This window comes from Neopsephotus bourkii, unplaced genomic scaffold (genome assembly GCF_033783945.1).
Source record: "Neopsephotus bourkii isolate Nb327-2 ecotype Australia unplaced genomic scaffold, CSIRO-AGI_Nbou_v1 NB_1248, whole genome shotgun sequence".
NCBI classification, from domain to species: Eukaryota; Metazoa; Chordata; class Aves; order Psittaciformes; family Psittacidae; genus Neopsephotus; species Neopsephotus bourkii.
In genome coordinates this window covers 5,197,253-5,212,442 of record NW_026901733.1, presented here as the reverse complement: position 1 = coordinate 5,212,442, position 15,190 = coordinate 5,197,253, and the positions used below count along the sequence as shown (strand labels likewise).

General features: G+C 42.4%; 2 protein-coding genes across 6 annotated transcripts in view; one reads left to right on the top strand and one right to left on the bottom strand.

Moving 5' to 3' along the window:
• The window catches only part of TEX10 (testis expressed 10), a 47,957-nt gene extending 35,286 nt beyond the window's left edge, over positions 1–12,671 (top strand). For all 3 annotated transcript variants that reach the window (XM_061364724.1, XM_061364726.1, XM_061364725.1), the window contains 4 exons: positions 8,361–8,441; positions 9,863–10,044; positions 11,055–11,265; positions 12,438–12,671. In XM_061364724.1, coding sequence (XP_061220708.1) covers positions 8,361–8,441; positions 9,863–10,044; positions 11,055–11,265; positions 12,438–12,551 — 588 coding nt within the window. In that variant the 3' untranslated portion in view covers positions 12,552–12,671. The remainder of the gene's footprint in view (positions 1–8,360; positions 8,442–9,862; positions 10,045–11,054; positions 11,266–12,437) is intronic.
• A 239-nt stretch (positions 12,672–12,910) lies between these two features.
• The window catches only part of INVS (inversin), a 79,843-nt gene continuing 77,563 nt past the window's right edge, over positions 12,911–15,190 (bottom strand). For all 3 annotated transcript variants that reach the window (XM_061364720.1, XM_061364722.1, XM_061364723.1), the window contains one exon: positions 12,911–13,766. In XM_061364720.1, coding sequence (XP_061220704.1) covers positions 13,651–13,766 — 116 coding nt within the window. In that variant the 3' untranslated portion in view covers positions 12,911–13,650. The remainder of the gene's footprint in view (positions 13,767–15,190) is intronic.

The following is a 15,190-nucleotide window of genomic DNA, read 5'->3' as shown; positions in this document are numbered from 1 at the left end:
GCCAGAGGGTTGTGATCGGTGGTGCAAAGTCCAGTTGAAGGCAAGTTGCTAGTGATGTAGGGATCAGTACTGGAGGCAGTCAGAATACTTCTAGCAGAGCAGGTAGTTTCTGCTGGGTGCTCTGCAAGCACCTCTTCCCTCAAAAGCAAATAAACTGAACAGCAACAAACCCCCCCAAAACTCAGAGCAGCAGCCTCTGAGGAGAAGACGACTGCCAACAGATCAGGGTCTTCTAGGATGTCTTGAAAGACAGTGTCATATGATGGCTCTACCTATGTGCATTGAGTTTGAGGGAGATAGGTTTGGAAACCACTTTCTTGCAAATTTTGAAATCAGGCTATTTTTAGCTGTGGTTGAGAATTCTTCCTTTTAAACAAAGAAGTGCTACAGGAAATCATAAAACTCAGCTTGAATTAGTCATGCTTTTGGTGGAACTGAGTGGTGCAGCTGCTGTATGTTGAATCTTTCATGCTTTTCCTTATGGGATGAGGAAGTTTATGGTGATGCTATAATGTTAAGGAAAATATTTGTAGTAATTAAAAATCCCTAGTGGTGAGAGAACAGCCCCTCTGTTGGCTGCAGAGCAGGTAGCGTCCAGGCCTCTACTTTAATTGCTCTTTCATGAGAGTTCTCATTGAGTAGTTGTAATTCAGGGTTTCCTTGTAATGGAAAAATATTTTCTTGTAGATGAAAATAAATAAGGAACTGATGGAATTAGGATTTGACAGCCTAGTTTCCTAGGAATAAATGAGGCTAGTGATCAGATTCTTACTATTCCATCTATCTTCCTCTTTCTTCTCTTCCACCTCCAGTTCTCTTTAAACCACTGGCTAGTTTTTGGCTCTCTGCTAAAAGAATAAAGTTGCAAATACTCGTTGGCCATAAGCGCTATGAAAAGAAGCACATAGAAGAAAAACCCCACAAGATTAGCGTAAGGCAATTCCTAACTCTGTTCCTGCATCCTGCTTGGCAGCAGCCAGCTGTCCAGCCTGCATGAGCACCACTCTGAACTGGGTTTTCAGGAGGTTTATGAGGCTGGAGTCACTGGGGTTACAGTGCTGAAGAAGGGCAAGGGATGAAGGGTTGCAGCCATGACTCTAGGAGGCCATAGCTTGTTGGCTTTATTACTTGCTGCTTGGCTTTTTCTTCAAACCCAGAGGAAGGCAGTTCCAGCTTTCTGTCGCTAGCTAGCTATACTGCAGTGAGTGGTGTGTATTTCTTGTAGTAATGAACCCATAAGAGGGAATATTATTGTATAATGTATGCATGCCAGAGAAGAAAGTTGTGCCTCTGGAGAAAGAGCTAGTTATGATAAGAATAACTTGAGGCATTTTCAGGTAGCAGTTTGGACTTCAGGACTGTTCATGTAACTAGTGCATTTGGTATGGTAGCACGTGGCTAACCATAATTGTTGAAAAGGCCAAACATGCTTTTCTGATGGGTATTAACGGTATTAAGTGCTTTATAACAAAAATTGTTTTGAGATGGATACTGCTTGTAATTTTGGTTTTTGTCTGGAGAGTGGTAATTGATACAGTGGAAATCTGAAGCCATGTTTGGAATTGTTTTGTGGAAGCTTTTAGATACTGGTGATTTGTACTTAAGGAGCAATGCTTAAGTGTCCCTTTAAATGCTGTTTTGCGTAGCTGCAGAAGTTAATCTTCATATTTTGTCTGAAAGATATGTTAAATGTGGACAGCCTGGTTTCGTTTTTTGAAGCAACTTCTACTTAAAATGACTTCTGCCTTATTAAAGCCAATTATTTAAAATCACACCCCTGTAGCTGAAATAAATGGGGCTCCAGAATAAATGGTTGCAGCCTTAGGGAAGAGGCTTTAGCCTTCGCTCATTTTAACTGTGCCTATAGTGTTTGTTGGTAATATTGTTCACTCCCCTGTAATTGAATTGCTCGGTTAGTATCAAGTGAAATAGCGCTGACAGAAATGAACAGTTTAACAAGGCAGCCATGTATACATGGTAATTTCTGTTGTAATATTTGATGTGTGTGAGGGTTGAACATCTTGGAGGGGGAAAGCAAATGAGGTTCTGCTCGAAGTCAAGATTCTGGAGTTATATTGAGCTTATAGGTGACTGAAGAAATAAAATACTCCTCAGAAACTGAAGCTACAAGAGCAAGCAGTAGGGAAGGTTAGCTGCTTTTAAAAGCAGTCTTGAATTCTAAAACCTTGGGATACATGTAATGCCTTAATTTGGTCAAAACCTGAGAAGTCTTTTAAGTGAAATAGGCTTGGAAAGGCTGTGTCTGCAGCGATGTGCTATGAAAAATTACAACACATCAATAAAGATAGCAAGTGAGTGGATGTAAATTAGGAGTCTTTCCAAGATGTTTGCCTTGAGAAGGAAGAAGCGGTGTTGCAGCGCTGTAGATTAACTTCAAGCAGAGATTAACACTTCCACAAATCTACTAAATTCTAAAAGCTTAGATTTTGAGTTGAAGTTCCTGCAAGATTTCAACTTGTCTTTATTGGGATTTCCAGGGTAGATTTACACTGGGAAGAAAAAGCACCTGAGGGTAAATAGTATCCTTCCTAAATGAGAATGATGCTGTAATTGTTCACCTCTTTAAGGAGGATTAAAAAACTCTGTATAAACCTGTTAGTGTTTTGTAAAACCACCTCCTATCCAAGTTTCATGTTTAGAAATGAAAATATTTTTTCTTGAAAAACAATGCAAGTTCCAAAGAAACAGAAATGACGTCACTTAATGCCTCCTAAAATGAATGAGGCTCACTTTCAAAGGTCTCTTCCATCATTTTCTTAAGGCATAAAAAATAAAGAAGTGAATGACACCACCTCCACCCCACAAAATAACACCTCAAACCCAAACCAAAAAAAACCCAAACAACCTAATAAAAACTAAACACCAAAACACAAACTCCCAAGAAACCTAACCTGTTAGACACCTTCCAGTGTATATCTTGTGACTTAGCTGGGAGCTCACATGTCACTGTGTGTAACTGATGTGAATTAACATCTCCACAGTTACTGTACATTATGCTGTATATTCAGGTTTTGGCTTGTGATAGCTAAACTAAAGTTGCTCAAAAAGACAGGCTTTGTGGGACAAGAGTTAGCTTCCTAAGTGTGCAGGTTTCTGTGTTTTCAAGCCTTTTTGTTCGGGCAACAGGCAGGCAGGTGAGTTTGGAGACTTGTACATGAGATGTTCCTTTCGCTGTGCTGCACATGGTCTGATGAGGAGGCATCTGCGTGGATGGTGATATTTTATAGCTGTAGGGAAGCTGCAGAGCTGTGAAAGAAGGGCTTCTTAGGGCTGCAGAGGATGAAACAAAAGCTGCTTCGGTAGCAAAGATATTTTATGGCATCCTTTCTTTGAACTTTGTAAGGTGGCTCTGAGAACCAGGCGTTTGCCATTTCTCAGGTACAGCTTTGTTTGCTCCCTGATAGCACATTTGCTGTTCAGCATTATATCGGATTGTGCAGACAAAAGAATAATGTTTTCAGAAAAGCCCGTTGCTTAGTTAGACTCCAGGATTGTCTCTAGCATGTGGTTCTCTACCACCGGCACCAAATCTTACTGGAACTCAGGTTTAAACACCCGATCAGATTGTTGCACAGGAGGTGAGCAGTGGTGATTACCACTCCTGCATGTGTCCAGGAGCAAATAAAGATAACTTCACTTGGTTTAGTTGACTCTCAGTATAGGTGTAACATCAGGCTGTGTGCTACAGCAAAGGCAATCAACACGGTTCAGCAATTGCAAGATAAGTCTGTATGCTGCAATTATCCTGTTTCTGAGCCAGTAACTGGGCATTGTGTGTTTTGTAATCCCAAGTCTTTAGAAATACATCCTCCATCATGATTCAGGACACGATATATGTTCTTAAGCATTTGTAAGTCTTAATCAGGTTTCTGTATTCCTGTCTTGCTGCCCTGAACATAAAATAAGACACATAGTGGTATTTTTTGCCCCGTTGCCCACCTCTGTAATGTTCTTTTGCAGACTCTGTTCCTCTGTGTTCCCTTTTTACTTAACCTAGATTTTGGTTTGGTTTATTGTTGCTGTGTGGGGGTTTCATGTGGGGTTTTCTGTGTTGTTGTTTTCTTGGGATTTTTCTGGAGTCACTGAATCAGGAATACCTTTCACGTCCACCCCTGTGAGCTTAGCCAAGGCAGGTGAACAAAGATCTCTTGTACGCAGCTTTCTCAACAACTCAGGGCACTGTTAATATTGCCCTGTCAAATCAGTTTATTTCAGAAGGAGGAGCAGCACCTGTCAAGGGAGTAGTGTCTGATAAGCGAGGGTGCTTCGGGGGAAGCTGGCCCAGCTTCAGACACCAAGCTTCATTGCCTGCCCCATCACCTGAAAACTTCTCGTTTTCGATGCTGTGCAGTAACACGTTAACGCTGGATCGAGTCCTGCTCAAAACAGTCATTTATTTCACAGGGGATTTAGAATTGACTGCAAACAGCCTGTTACATTTCAGTTACCTGTGTTTGAGGTGGATGTGCATTGAAAAATGTCAAGTTACGGTGTAGTGTCTGGTGTTTGCCAACTTACTTGTTTAAGAAAGTCCCTTCTCTTGGAGTCAGAGCTGTCTTTGATGGGACTCCACTTGATCCATTATCTTTCCTGCTTGTTCTGTCCTCACACCTGTGTGTGTCTTCAGAGCAAGGGGAGTATTTTTTCTTTGAAAAAGAGTACTTTGCAGCATGATAAAGTTTGAAATAATATGCAGGGTTTCCCTGCAGAGTTACTGGTAGAATATTTCCCTTGAAGCTTTTTGAGTCAAAATTCTGTCACGCTATGGGGAGGAAGCATTGAGTGATTTAGGGAGTGAGAACAGTTAAATAATGGCAAAACGTTATCCTTGGTTCATCATTTGTGTGTGTTCCTGTTGCTGTGAGAGCACAGACTGAGACCTCGGCTTCCTCGGGTCACCCCCCAACTCCACCATTTGGAGCTGAGAACATCTTGCAGATAAGCGGTTTAAAACTGATGGATTCCTCTGGTTGTATGTTAGAGCTGAGGAAAGCCTGTTTCAGACTGGATTAATATTCAGTTAGGTTGGTTCTCAGCAGTAAAAATGCTTTCAACTAGACTAGATTAAAATACTCCATGGTTTCAGTATCTCCAGAAAGCCCCAGGGAATGCTCCTGAGCTGCCTTCCCAGCCTTTTGGGTTTTGTTACCATTTTATCTGACTACTGAAGTATGTCTTCAGTAAGGCAGGCAGGGAGACCCGTGTAGTAATGATTTCCTGAAGCCCTAGTAGAGAACCTGCTGTTATAGTTGTGTGCCTCAGTGCTAGGATGGGTAGTTGGGCTTGTCTGATCAGTAAGGTTTGGTTTGAGTAACTGACAGTGGATAACATAGCCTGTAGTATTCGCTGCATAACACTGGTAGGTAATCCCTGTGTTGAAGAGAATGCTTTTCTTTGGCTGAAGTTGTTCAAGTGAACATCAACAAAATTAAGGTGATAACAGCCCCAAACCCCTCTAAACCTAAACCAAACCTGTTAGACTTGTCTCCAAAAGATAAAAACTGCCTACAATCAGCAGTGCTTGTTCTCTGTCCATTCACTTCAGGAAGGCTCTGAAACAAAACTGCACTCTGGCTTTGGTCCAAAACTAATCTATGAATGCACCAGAAATGTGATAAATGCTAATCAAATGTAAAGTAATGAATCAGCTGTGACATTTTATTATGGAAATTAAACATCATGCAAACCCTTGCCTCAGGAAAATGAATTGTCAGGAAAAATACTAATTTTCGTGTGATAATTAAGTTTTTTTTGCTTTTCATTTCCATGTCTAATAACGTTTCAGTTTCACTTTTTATAACAGGCATTTGTTACGGAAACCATTTCAAGCAGGATTTAATTTATGGAATTGAAAAGGATTGCCACTCCCACTTAATTGTAGGAAAATAGAACTGATTGTAGGCAACGGTTCTGCTATTTTAGGGGTCAGAAAGATCTGAAAGGCTGAAAAATGAACTTGCACTTTACCACAGCCCTTCTAAGCAAGTGTGCTGTTCTCCAGTGGTACGATCCCTGTTTTTCCTTGCCAGTTCTGGGAGAGCCTGAGTGTCAGTGAATTGTACCTGTTACGAGATGCTCCTACAACTTCTCATTTCAAGGAGAACATCGGTGGACTGGTAGGCCTGTTCTAGGACATAGTCCTAAGGGTGAAATAGTAATGATGGCTTTGTTAATGATGAAACCTTAGTTTGCTGGGTTGGCCTGGTGGGTTTGCCTTCAATGTCTTTAATTTGTTGACCTCTTGTGGGTATGTGTTGAATCAGAAGGGATCTCTAGGATACTGTGCTAATTTCCACCTCATCTGCATTCCTAGCCAGTTGTGATCATCATTATTTTTTGTTGCTGGTTGGTTATGTCTGTTCTCCTGCAGTGGTTTTCACCTCTTTGTTGCAGTTCTAGGTGATGATAATCTCTCTTCTCAGATACAGTTGTGCCAGCCTCGGCAGGTTAAGTTCTTTCCGTTGACACCGTATGACAGTTTCTGTTCTTTGTGCATTTTCTCTATGCCCGTTCAGTTTGAATTTACCTGTCTTGAAAATGAGTGACTCCTGTTTTTGCACAGTAGGACAGAAATGAAACAGTCTAGGCAGGGTCTTATGGAGTAGAGTTGAACAGTCCATCGGTTGTCTGATAACTCCCATTGTGATTGGTTTTCCATCCTAAAGTGATATTTGCCCATTCCATGGTTGTTTCATCACCACCTTGTGGCCAGCTGTTACACACAGCATTTTCTCCTCATTTTTCAACCGTTAAGCCTTCTAGCTGCATGCACAGGTTCCCATTAGTCTCCACGCGTGTGACCTCCTGCTTTTGATTCACTGAATTGGTTCTGTATGTTACTCATCAAACCCATGTGATCTTTTCTATAGGTTAGTCCAGTCCTCCCGTCTTGGCAGGGTTTCTCAGCTGTGCTCTGTCAGCTGACAGGTTTCATCAGTGTAGCCTTAACTTCTGTGTTAAGTGTTGCTCATTAAAATACTAAGTCACATTGGTGTCAGAGTTTGTCCTTCACGTGACAGTCCCCAGTAGTAACCTCTGCCTCAGCTTGACTTCATTCCTCAACACTGCAAACATGCAGATGCTTTGAGTGCTTTTCTTGGGAATATTCTAGAGTTCTTAGTATTTTATCATTTTCAAAGTGCAGCATACAGCAGCACTACGAGATATAGGGTGGAGTGTACAGTTACAGCAATATTATTTCATTTTTAAATAGAGGTACAGTATCAAAAATAAGCTTATTATTTGCCATTATCTTAAATTCTTCCCTACCTCAAATGTCAGCTCTTGCTTTCCAGTTCCATTAAGCACAAGTAGGTGGTTTTATTCCTCGTGTATTGATTCTTCCATCTTTCTTCTCCTTAGGAGGACACCACGACTGCTCATAGTCTAACATACACACTGTGCATGTTGCTTTCCAGAGGCTTCAGCTGACACTCTGGTGGGATAAACAGGGAATGTGAACAGAGGGAGGTCATCCAGCCTCTCTGACCGGTTCACAAATTATTGGAAGAGATGGGAAGAGGAATGGAGAAAGCCATCTGCTGAGGACTGTAGTACAGCTTGCTAGCAGAGCTGCTAGAGCTCGTGTTTCTCTGTCCCATCTAGGAGCCACACAGCAATTTCTGGGGTCTTGGACAGCTCTTTTCCTGCCCTGCCATTCTGGCCCGGGTATTTTTTTTACCAAGAAATGAAGATCTGAGTCTTGGGTGTTGTTTTTGTTTTGTTTCTTAAAGCCCTCTTCCCATCATGCCCCTGGACACCTATTACAGTTTGCTAGTGGCTGATGGTTATACAAGCACCAGTTTTTGGCAGCTCATAAAACACAGTCTCCCTCTGTTAGTATTACATTTTGTATCATCTTTGAATGCGATGTTCTTGGCAGTGTAGAGGAAAAGAAGTCAGAAATGGATCTTTAGTACTTTCTTCTTTGTTATGTTATTTTTCTGTCCTGTTTCACTGTGATTCCTCGGTTTCATGCTTGATAAAGTTACTTCTGAAGTTGTTTTCTGCAGTTCTTCAGCTCCAAGGAAAGGCACATGGAGGCTTGGTGTGGTGCTGTAGCTGGATAGAATATTTTTGGCCTCCTCCTTCCAGAACATAGATAAAATGAAGAAAGGCACTAACAAACAAACTAATGGTGTAAGCTGTCATGTCCTTAAACACGGAACAATTTATGTTGGCAATGTTACTGATTCTTTACAGTGTATAAGAGTACTTTGAGACAAAGCTGCTGTGCGTCCCCATAGGTATTTATGTCTGTCAGCAAAGTATGACAACACAGTGAATGATTGCTGGTTGCATTTAGAGAGCTCAAATATAACTTTGTTTTATTAAAACAGATGATCTGTCACAGCTTGTCCACTATACCTTCACAGAGTCAGTGTTTTGACATTCTCCAGACTGGCATCTGTAAATATCTGGTAAGTACCATTTTGTCTTTTCTGTCACTTTCATGTGATAAATGTTGTAGCAGTCTCTCCCCAGATACATTTATCCATATACTTTGTGTCTAATTTCAGCATTTGCAAAAGTTTTTGACAAGATTAGCAGAGTTTTAAAGGGTATCTCATAACCAAACTTAGATGAATTTCTTTTGCTCTGATCTGTGAATAGTTCAGCTTGTTCTCAAGCTGGGTCAGCCCAAAATTGAAAGGCTTTGGTTTTCGAAAGAGCAACTAGCAGCCTTGGATGGGTTTCACAGTCTGTCTTCTCCTGATTGTAGACACTGAGGGTGGGGATGGCAAAGCCAGAGCTGTGTAACAGAATTTGCAGTTACCTGTGATGCTGCCTGCTGAGGGAGAGACGTGTCTGTCCTCCTGTCATGATGGTTCTGGAGCTAACAGGTGCCTGCAGCTCCCTGTACGGAGCCATTCTGAAAAACCACTAGAGCAAAGCTTCCATGGAGAGCTTTGCTTCCCTTTAACTGCAGTCAGGATTTTTGAGGGTGAGTGTTGACTTAAATCACAGCCTACAGATCAGCTTATGTGTTCTACTACACTGTTGTGAGAGCAAACAGTTAAGTGGCTTTTATAGTTAATGAGATTGCTGCCCAAGGGCTCTAACTGGATGATGACACCTTAGAGGGAAGAAAGGCAGCATCCTCTGTGGGAACTTGAACAGTCCCATCTATACCTGATTTATATAAATTGAAATGTCTTTGTTCACGTCATCTACGAGACTCGCTGGCTGGAACTTTTCATCAGCAGTGTTGGCTGATTCGATCTTCAGGATGCTTCCTTGTATGCAGACATCCATCTACTCACTGTCATAATTTCCTAGTGTGGTTTGTCAGGAACGTCTTTATTCGATTTCTTATTTAGTGTTTGAGTGTCCTGTAGTATTCAGCAGGTTCTCAGTGATGGTTACAGTCCATGTTCTGTCACCCAGGAATGCCATCCTTCTCCTCCTGCAGCTGGCTGGTGCGGGGTCAGCTTGGGACAGTGATCTGCACTTGTGGCATTAAAATACCTAGTATTATATTGGCAGTATTTAAAAGTTTGAACCCATCATTGTTGTTTATCTTCTGTCACTTACAAGTGATGTTGTGGTTTAACCCCAGCCAACCGCTGAGCTCCTTGCAGCTGCTTGCTGACTCCCTCCAACAAGATGGGGAAGAGAACTGGAAAAGTGAGAAAACTCATGGGCTGATGTAAAGACATAGTTAATAGGTAAAGAAAAAGCTGTGAGTGCAAGCTAAGCAAAGTGAGGAATTCATTCACTTCTTCCCATGGGCATGCAGGGGTTGAGCCATCTCCAGGAAAGCCAGGCTCCATCCTAACCAGCAAAAACCCTTGTGTATAAAGTGATGAACTTGGGGGTCATTTTGTTTGTTTTAATACAGGTTGGATTGGTTGTAATACCTGATAGCACAGCTGGATCTGTTCTGTGTGCCATAAATAAGCTCTTGGATCAAGCTTGCATCCTGAGTGAAACCCTGCACAAGTTCTTAGCCTCTTGTTGTTACAGTCTCCTGTACTTCCTACTCACTTTAGACAAAGAGGATGCAGAACACTTACAGAAAAGGTAACGCTGCTTTGGTGATCTCTGCTTTATGCCTGCAAGTATTCAGAGGTGTAAAATGAAAGGACATCCCCTCCCATCCTCCCAGGGTTGTTTGCCATCTCTCTTTTGCTTGGTTCAAAACAGTACTTGGATTTAAGAAAAAAGGTTGCAAAGTTAGCTGGAGTTATTTAAAACAGCAGCCGAAGGAGGTTTCACCTCAGGTTGTTCTAGGTAGATGTCAGGACATCCTGACTTTAAGGTATAAATCTTGACCCTTCTAATCTTAGCTTTATCCTTTAGTTTCATTAGTACATTGAAAAGCAACATGCAAAGGATTTGGCTTTGTAAGCTTGCACTCTTACACTGTTACTCTTACACTCTTACACTCTTACTCTTACACTGACTGTGTATATCAGTTTTAACACAACTTCTGAGGCATCATTTTGTAGACTGCAAATCCATTTGATTTAAAACCCCCAAAGCCACAGCTAGCAGGTGTAAGTAAGTTTATTACCAGAAATGTCTTTAAAGGGTTTAAACTTCAGGTTTTTCCTCTAACTTGTTCCATACACAGCAACATTGTTCAAAGCTTACTTAAAATGTAAGACCTGTTTTTAAAGCCGGAGTCCTCTTTTGCTGATGGGTGTTCAATGACCTACAGATCGCACACGCCTGATTCAGTTGTGTGATTTCTTAGGAGTGTTAAGTAAGCACTGAGGTGTACCTGAACCGAGCCTGGAACAACACCCTCTTCCCAGCTGCACCAAGCAGCAGTTACACTGTGTAAGAGCTTCAGTAACACTTGTAGCCTCCAGTTTGTCTCAGTGCTCAGTCCATGATTTTGGAATGTTTTCAAGTTTAGCATTTCCTGGTACAAATCCTCTGCTTGGGTGCTAATATCGGTGAAGGCAGTTGGCACAACTGAACTGAGAGCAGCACCCTTGTACAGCTGTGAGGTGAGCTCACAGAGACACACGTGAAAGGAATACCCATCCTCAATGGTTTAACTCTTTGTTCTCTCTCCCTGCCAGGGATATGCTGTGGGGATCATGTATTTCTGCGTTAGCACTTCTGCCGCGCTTGCTGAGGCTGATGCTGCAGAGCCTGCAAGTGAGCAGGATCTGTCGGGAAGAGCTGCCTGTGGTTGCTCAGTTGCTTCGCTTACTCATGCAACATGGTCAGCTCAGGAGCCATATGATCACAAATGAATTCCTGGTGCAACAGATTATCAAGGACATCATGGTACGAAACTTCATTGCTTCTCAGAGACTACACACCTGATGTTTATGTTTAATAATTCTTGCAAAGGCTGCAACAGATGTTTAGCAGAACGTACATCACGATTGTCTTCTGTTTGCCTTAGGAGGCTGGGTGAGCTCCTGTGCTCACTGCACAGACAGAGGCAGTTATGAAGTTTAGCTTGCGCCCAGCCCAGGGCCTGGGACAGCAGGTACCTTCCTAACAAACCTACTGGCGGTAGCTTACCTGCCTGGCCCATCTGAGTGTGAGCTGTCTCAAAACAAGGAGATGGTTTTCTCTGATGATGGGAGCAAGCATACATAGGTGTACAAAGATGTTACTAAATCAGACAAACTCCCTTAAATATATATAGTGCAAAATATATTCCCTTTCAAATACTGCAAACCCCAGTGCATCTGTTCCCGTGTCTGCATCCTGCTGGTTTGGGGACTGTTCCAGTCCCTTCTCTCTTCAGAAAAACCATCTGAAACTGTCTTTGCACAAAGCCCTTGTGAGTTTGAGCGCGGAGAGTTTGTACATCCCACAGACAGGTTTGAGTAAGTGAGCCATGGGGATTCATTAGTAGCTTTAAAAAGAAAAACGTAACCTCAGTGGTGGTGAAAGCAGATGTAAGGGAGTAGGTGCAAGGTCTGTACCAGAGACTGAGGGGGTTGGTTTCCTTTAGTGCTGAAAATGTTCTTGTGATGTCCCACTGCAGGTGGGTTGCGTGTGGTGGCAGTGGGGCTTTTTTAACCACTTAACAATGCTGAGGAGAGTGAATGACAGTGCTGTGGGCTACGCTGGTCTGTTGGCAACAGTTCTCTTACAGAGTGGGGGTCTGAGCTCTCCTGCTGTAGTAGAACCTGCTCATTTGCGCTTCAGTTGAGTATAAATTGCAGGATTGGGGTAAGGAAGTAAGGAAGCCACTGTAATTACAGGTAAGGAAGTGGCAGCTGGTGTAATTCACACACTTCGTAACTGAGTAGTAGCACTTCATAATTTCAGCTTTACCAGACATACCCTGTTGAAATGTATAAATGAGAGTAAGGTGGCCGTGTGCGGGTGAACAAGGCCATCTTGTACCCTGCACAGCACACCTCACTAACTGTACAAAGCCAGGCTTTGCATGTGCTGGTGGTGACTTGGAGTTTTACCTTCTTTCCCCTTCCTTCTAGACCCTGAAGAGTGGGGAGGTTCAAGAGCAGTGGCTGACAGACCTCCATTACTGTTTCAACATCTACCTTGCCTCTCGTCCCCAGGGACCCGGCCCTGTCAACACCGTGTATTAAAAGAGGTCGAACTGCATTTACTGTAAAGCATTTACTTCTATTTAGTTTTGAATGGGAGATGTTGGAACAAAGCTTGTCCATTTTTTTGTAAGTGAAACAGAATAAAAATTTTCCAGAGAACTGCGCCCCTCTGCTGCCTTTCTTTTCCAGCAAGCAGATGCTGCTGCTGGAAGCTGATTCAGTAGATGCACTGACCACAGTGAGGGGAGGGAAAGAAGGTCCAGTCCCCTCAACATTTAAGCGCTTGCAGCAAAACAGACTTACATTGGCTTCACTCATCTGTTACTTCAAAACATCATATTAATTGATTAGAATTCTGTAATGCCAGCTAGAAGACAGAAAACAATTTACATAGAAACTAGAGGAACATCATTTTATTAGTGTTCAGCTCCTAGTTTTAAATACTTCGTGCAAGGTAAATGCTGTATGCTGGCAGCTCCAAAGCTATTACAAGAACAAGGTTTCTTGTAGAATAGGTCCCATTTTTTCTTGCTTTCCATAAACCATCTTTCTGTGCAGGTATAAAAATAGTTATTGATATATTAAAAACTGGTGATAATCTCAGTGATAGAAAACATTGCCCTAACAATTCCCACAGGCTGTGGAAAGCCATTTATTTATTGAGTGTTTTTTGTCGACATCTCTACTTTTCCTTCCAAATCCATATCTAGCTGAGAAATGATTGTCTTTAGTACCAAAGTGGAGAACGAAGGCTGTTCTTCTGTGCCTGTCTTTCAGAACTGGTACATCTTCAGTACAGTTTCCCTCTCCTTTGAAACTGTGTTTGATGAACACACTCAAAATTACTTTTGACAACGGAAGACTTTGGGAGCCCCTGCAGTTCTGCTGTAGGGCTGGGCTCAGCACTTCAGTTTCTGTTTCCCAATGCAATTCAGATTTCGTCCTGTCAGTAAATAAATAACAGTTGAATTTAAAAGCTGATTTGTACTCCCACTCCTTAGAAGTCTGCGTGGCCTGTAATGCTGGGATAATACAAAACAGCAAGTTCAAGTTTAGTATGTTGTAGATGACTTGCACGTGATGAAAGGTAATGGTCGTAGTGGGATATGCTTTTTAAATTCCAAACATTCAGCTTTGCTTAGTGCTTGAGTCTTGTGTTTTTTGGTTTTGCAGCTGTGGTTGGTCTCATGTTGTATGAAAATTGTTTTGACTTCCCCATGTTCTCCAGCAAATTAACACACTGTAGATTGTTTACTGAAAAAGAACAGAGCAGGTTTGGTGAGAAACTCTAGTGGGTATAAAGCAGTTTAATCTACACAGTGTTCTAGATCTCAGAAACAGTGAGTGCACCAGGAGAAGAATCATAGAATCCACAGAATGGTTTGGGTTGGAAGGGACCTTAAACATCATCTTTTCCCAACCCCCCTGCGATGGGCAGGGTCACCTCACACTCGACCAGGTTGCTCCATCCTGGTCTTGAACACTGGCAGGCTGGGACAGATGCATTTGCTGATTATCTGTAAGTGGAGTTTATTTTCTGTGGCACTCAGTACAGCTTATGTAGAATCCTACTGTGGGTGTTCAAAGCAGCCTATAATAACAGAGAGCAACATGAGATTTACCTGTATAAATGAAGGAGGGTTTCCTGGCTGATGGCTCAGTCACTAACACAATGCTCTTGGCTGAGCTTGCTGAAGAGCAGCAAGGGATTTTTTTGTTGAGCAATATTTAACCACATTAGGTCCTGGGTCATTTCTAGAAGGTATGGGAAATTGGTGCAGGGCTAAAGCTCTGAATTGCTAGGAGCAAAAATGAATGCCAGCTGATCCTTCTCTTCAGTTCTGATCCTGGCTGAATTATCTGGACTCACTCAGTGTTTTCATTTAATGTGCTACAAATACCATGTGCATTCTCCTTCCCCAGTTTTGTAGAGGTGGGATGCAAATATTTGGTGCTTTATCCCTTTCCATCCAGGGTCCTGCCAAAGTGCAAATTTGAGTGTTTCACTGAGGGGCGCACCCAGTACGCTCTAAGGACATCTTTCTGATGCCAAGAATTGCAAAGCCTCCTCCTTTACAACTCTACACACACTTTAATACCGACAGTGAAACAAAAAAACCCTAGACTTAGCTTTCTGGCCTGCTGCAGAGCACTTCTTTAAATGGCATTTACTGAACTGACAAAAGGCACCTATTTAATAAAATGATGTTTTAAAAGGAGCAACTTTCAGGGTCCAAAATGAGCTAATTGTAACAATTCTGTCCCTATTTGCACACCCCTTCTTGTCTCCCTCTGTTGCCCCCCCCCTGCTTATTTGTACATTTCCTTTGTGCGCCTTCTGCATGTCCTCCCCTCCAAAGTGCTGGGTCTGCTGATGCCAGCAAGGTAATGGAGTTTGGTGTCTGTCCCTGTTACAGATGTGTTGCAGCGCACTTTTCCCACTAGCTATATGAACATTCAAACCAGGTCTGACAGCCAGTCTTCACCTTCTCAGCTGTACCTTCTGCAAGAGAGAGAATGAGACTGGACAGTCCATTCTGACCTACTCCAGGCACCTACGTCAGGCACAGAGTATCTGGCATTCACCACTGACAGCTCTGAACTTTTCCAACAAGCGTCATGTTGTCATGCACAAAGGCGGTCAGATGAAAACATGTTATTGTCTTTTAAGTAAGGGC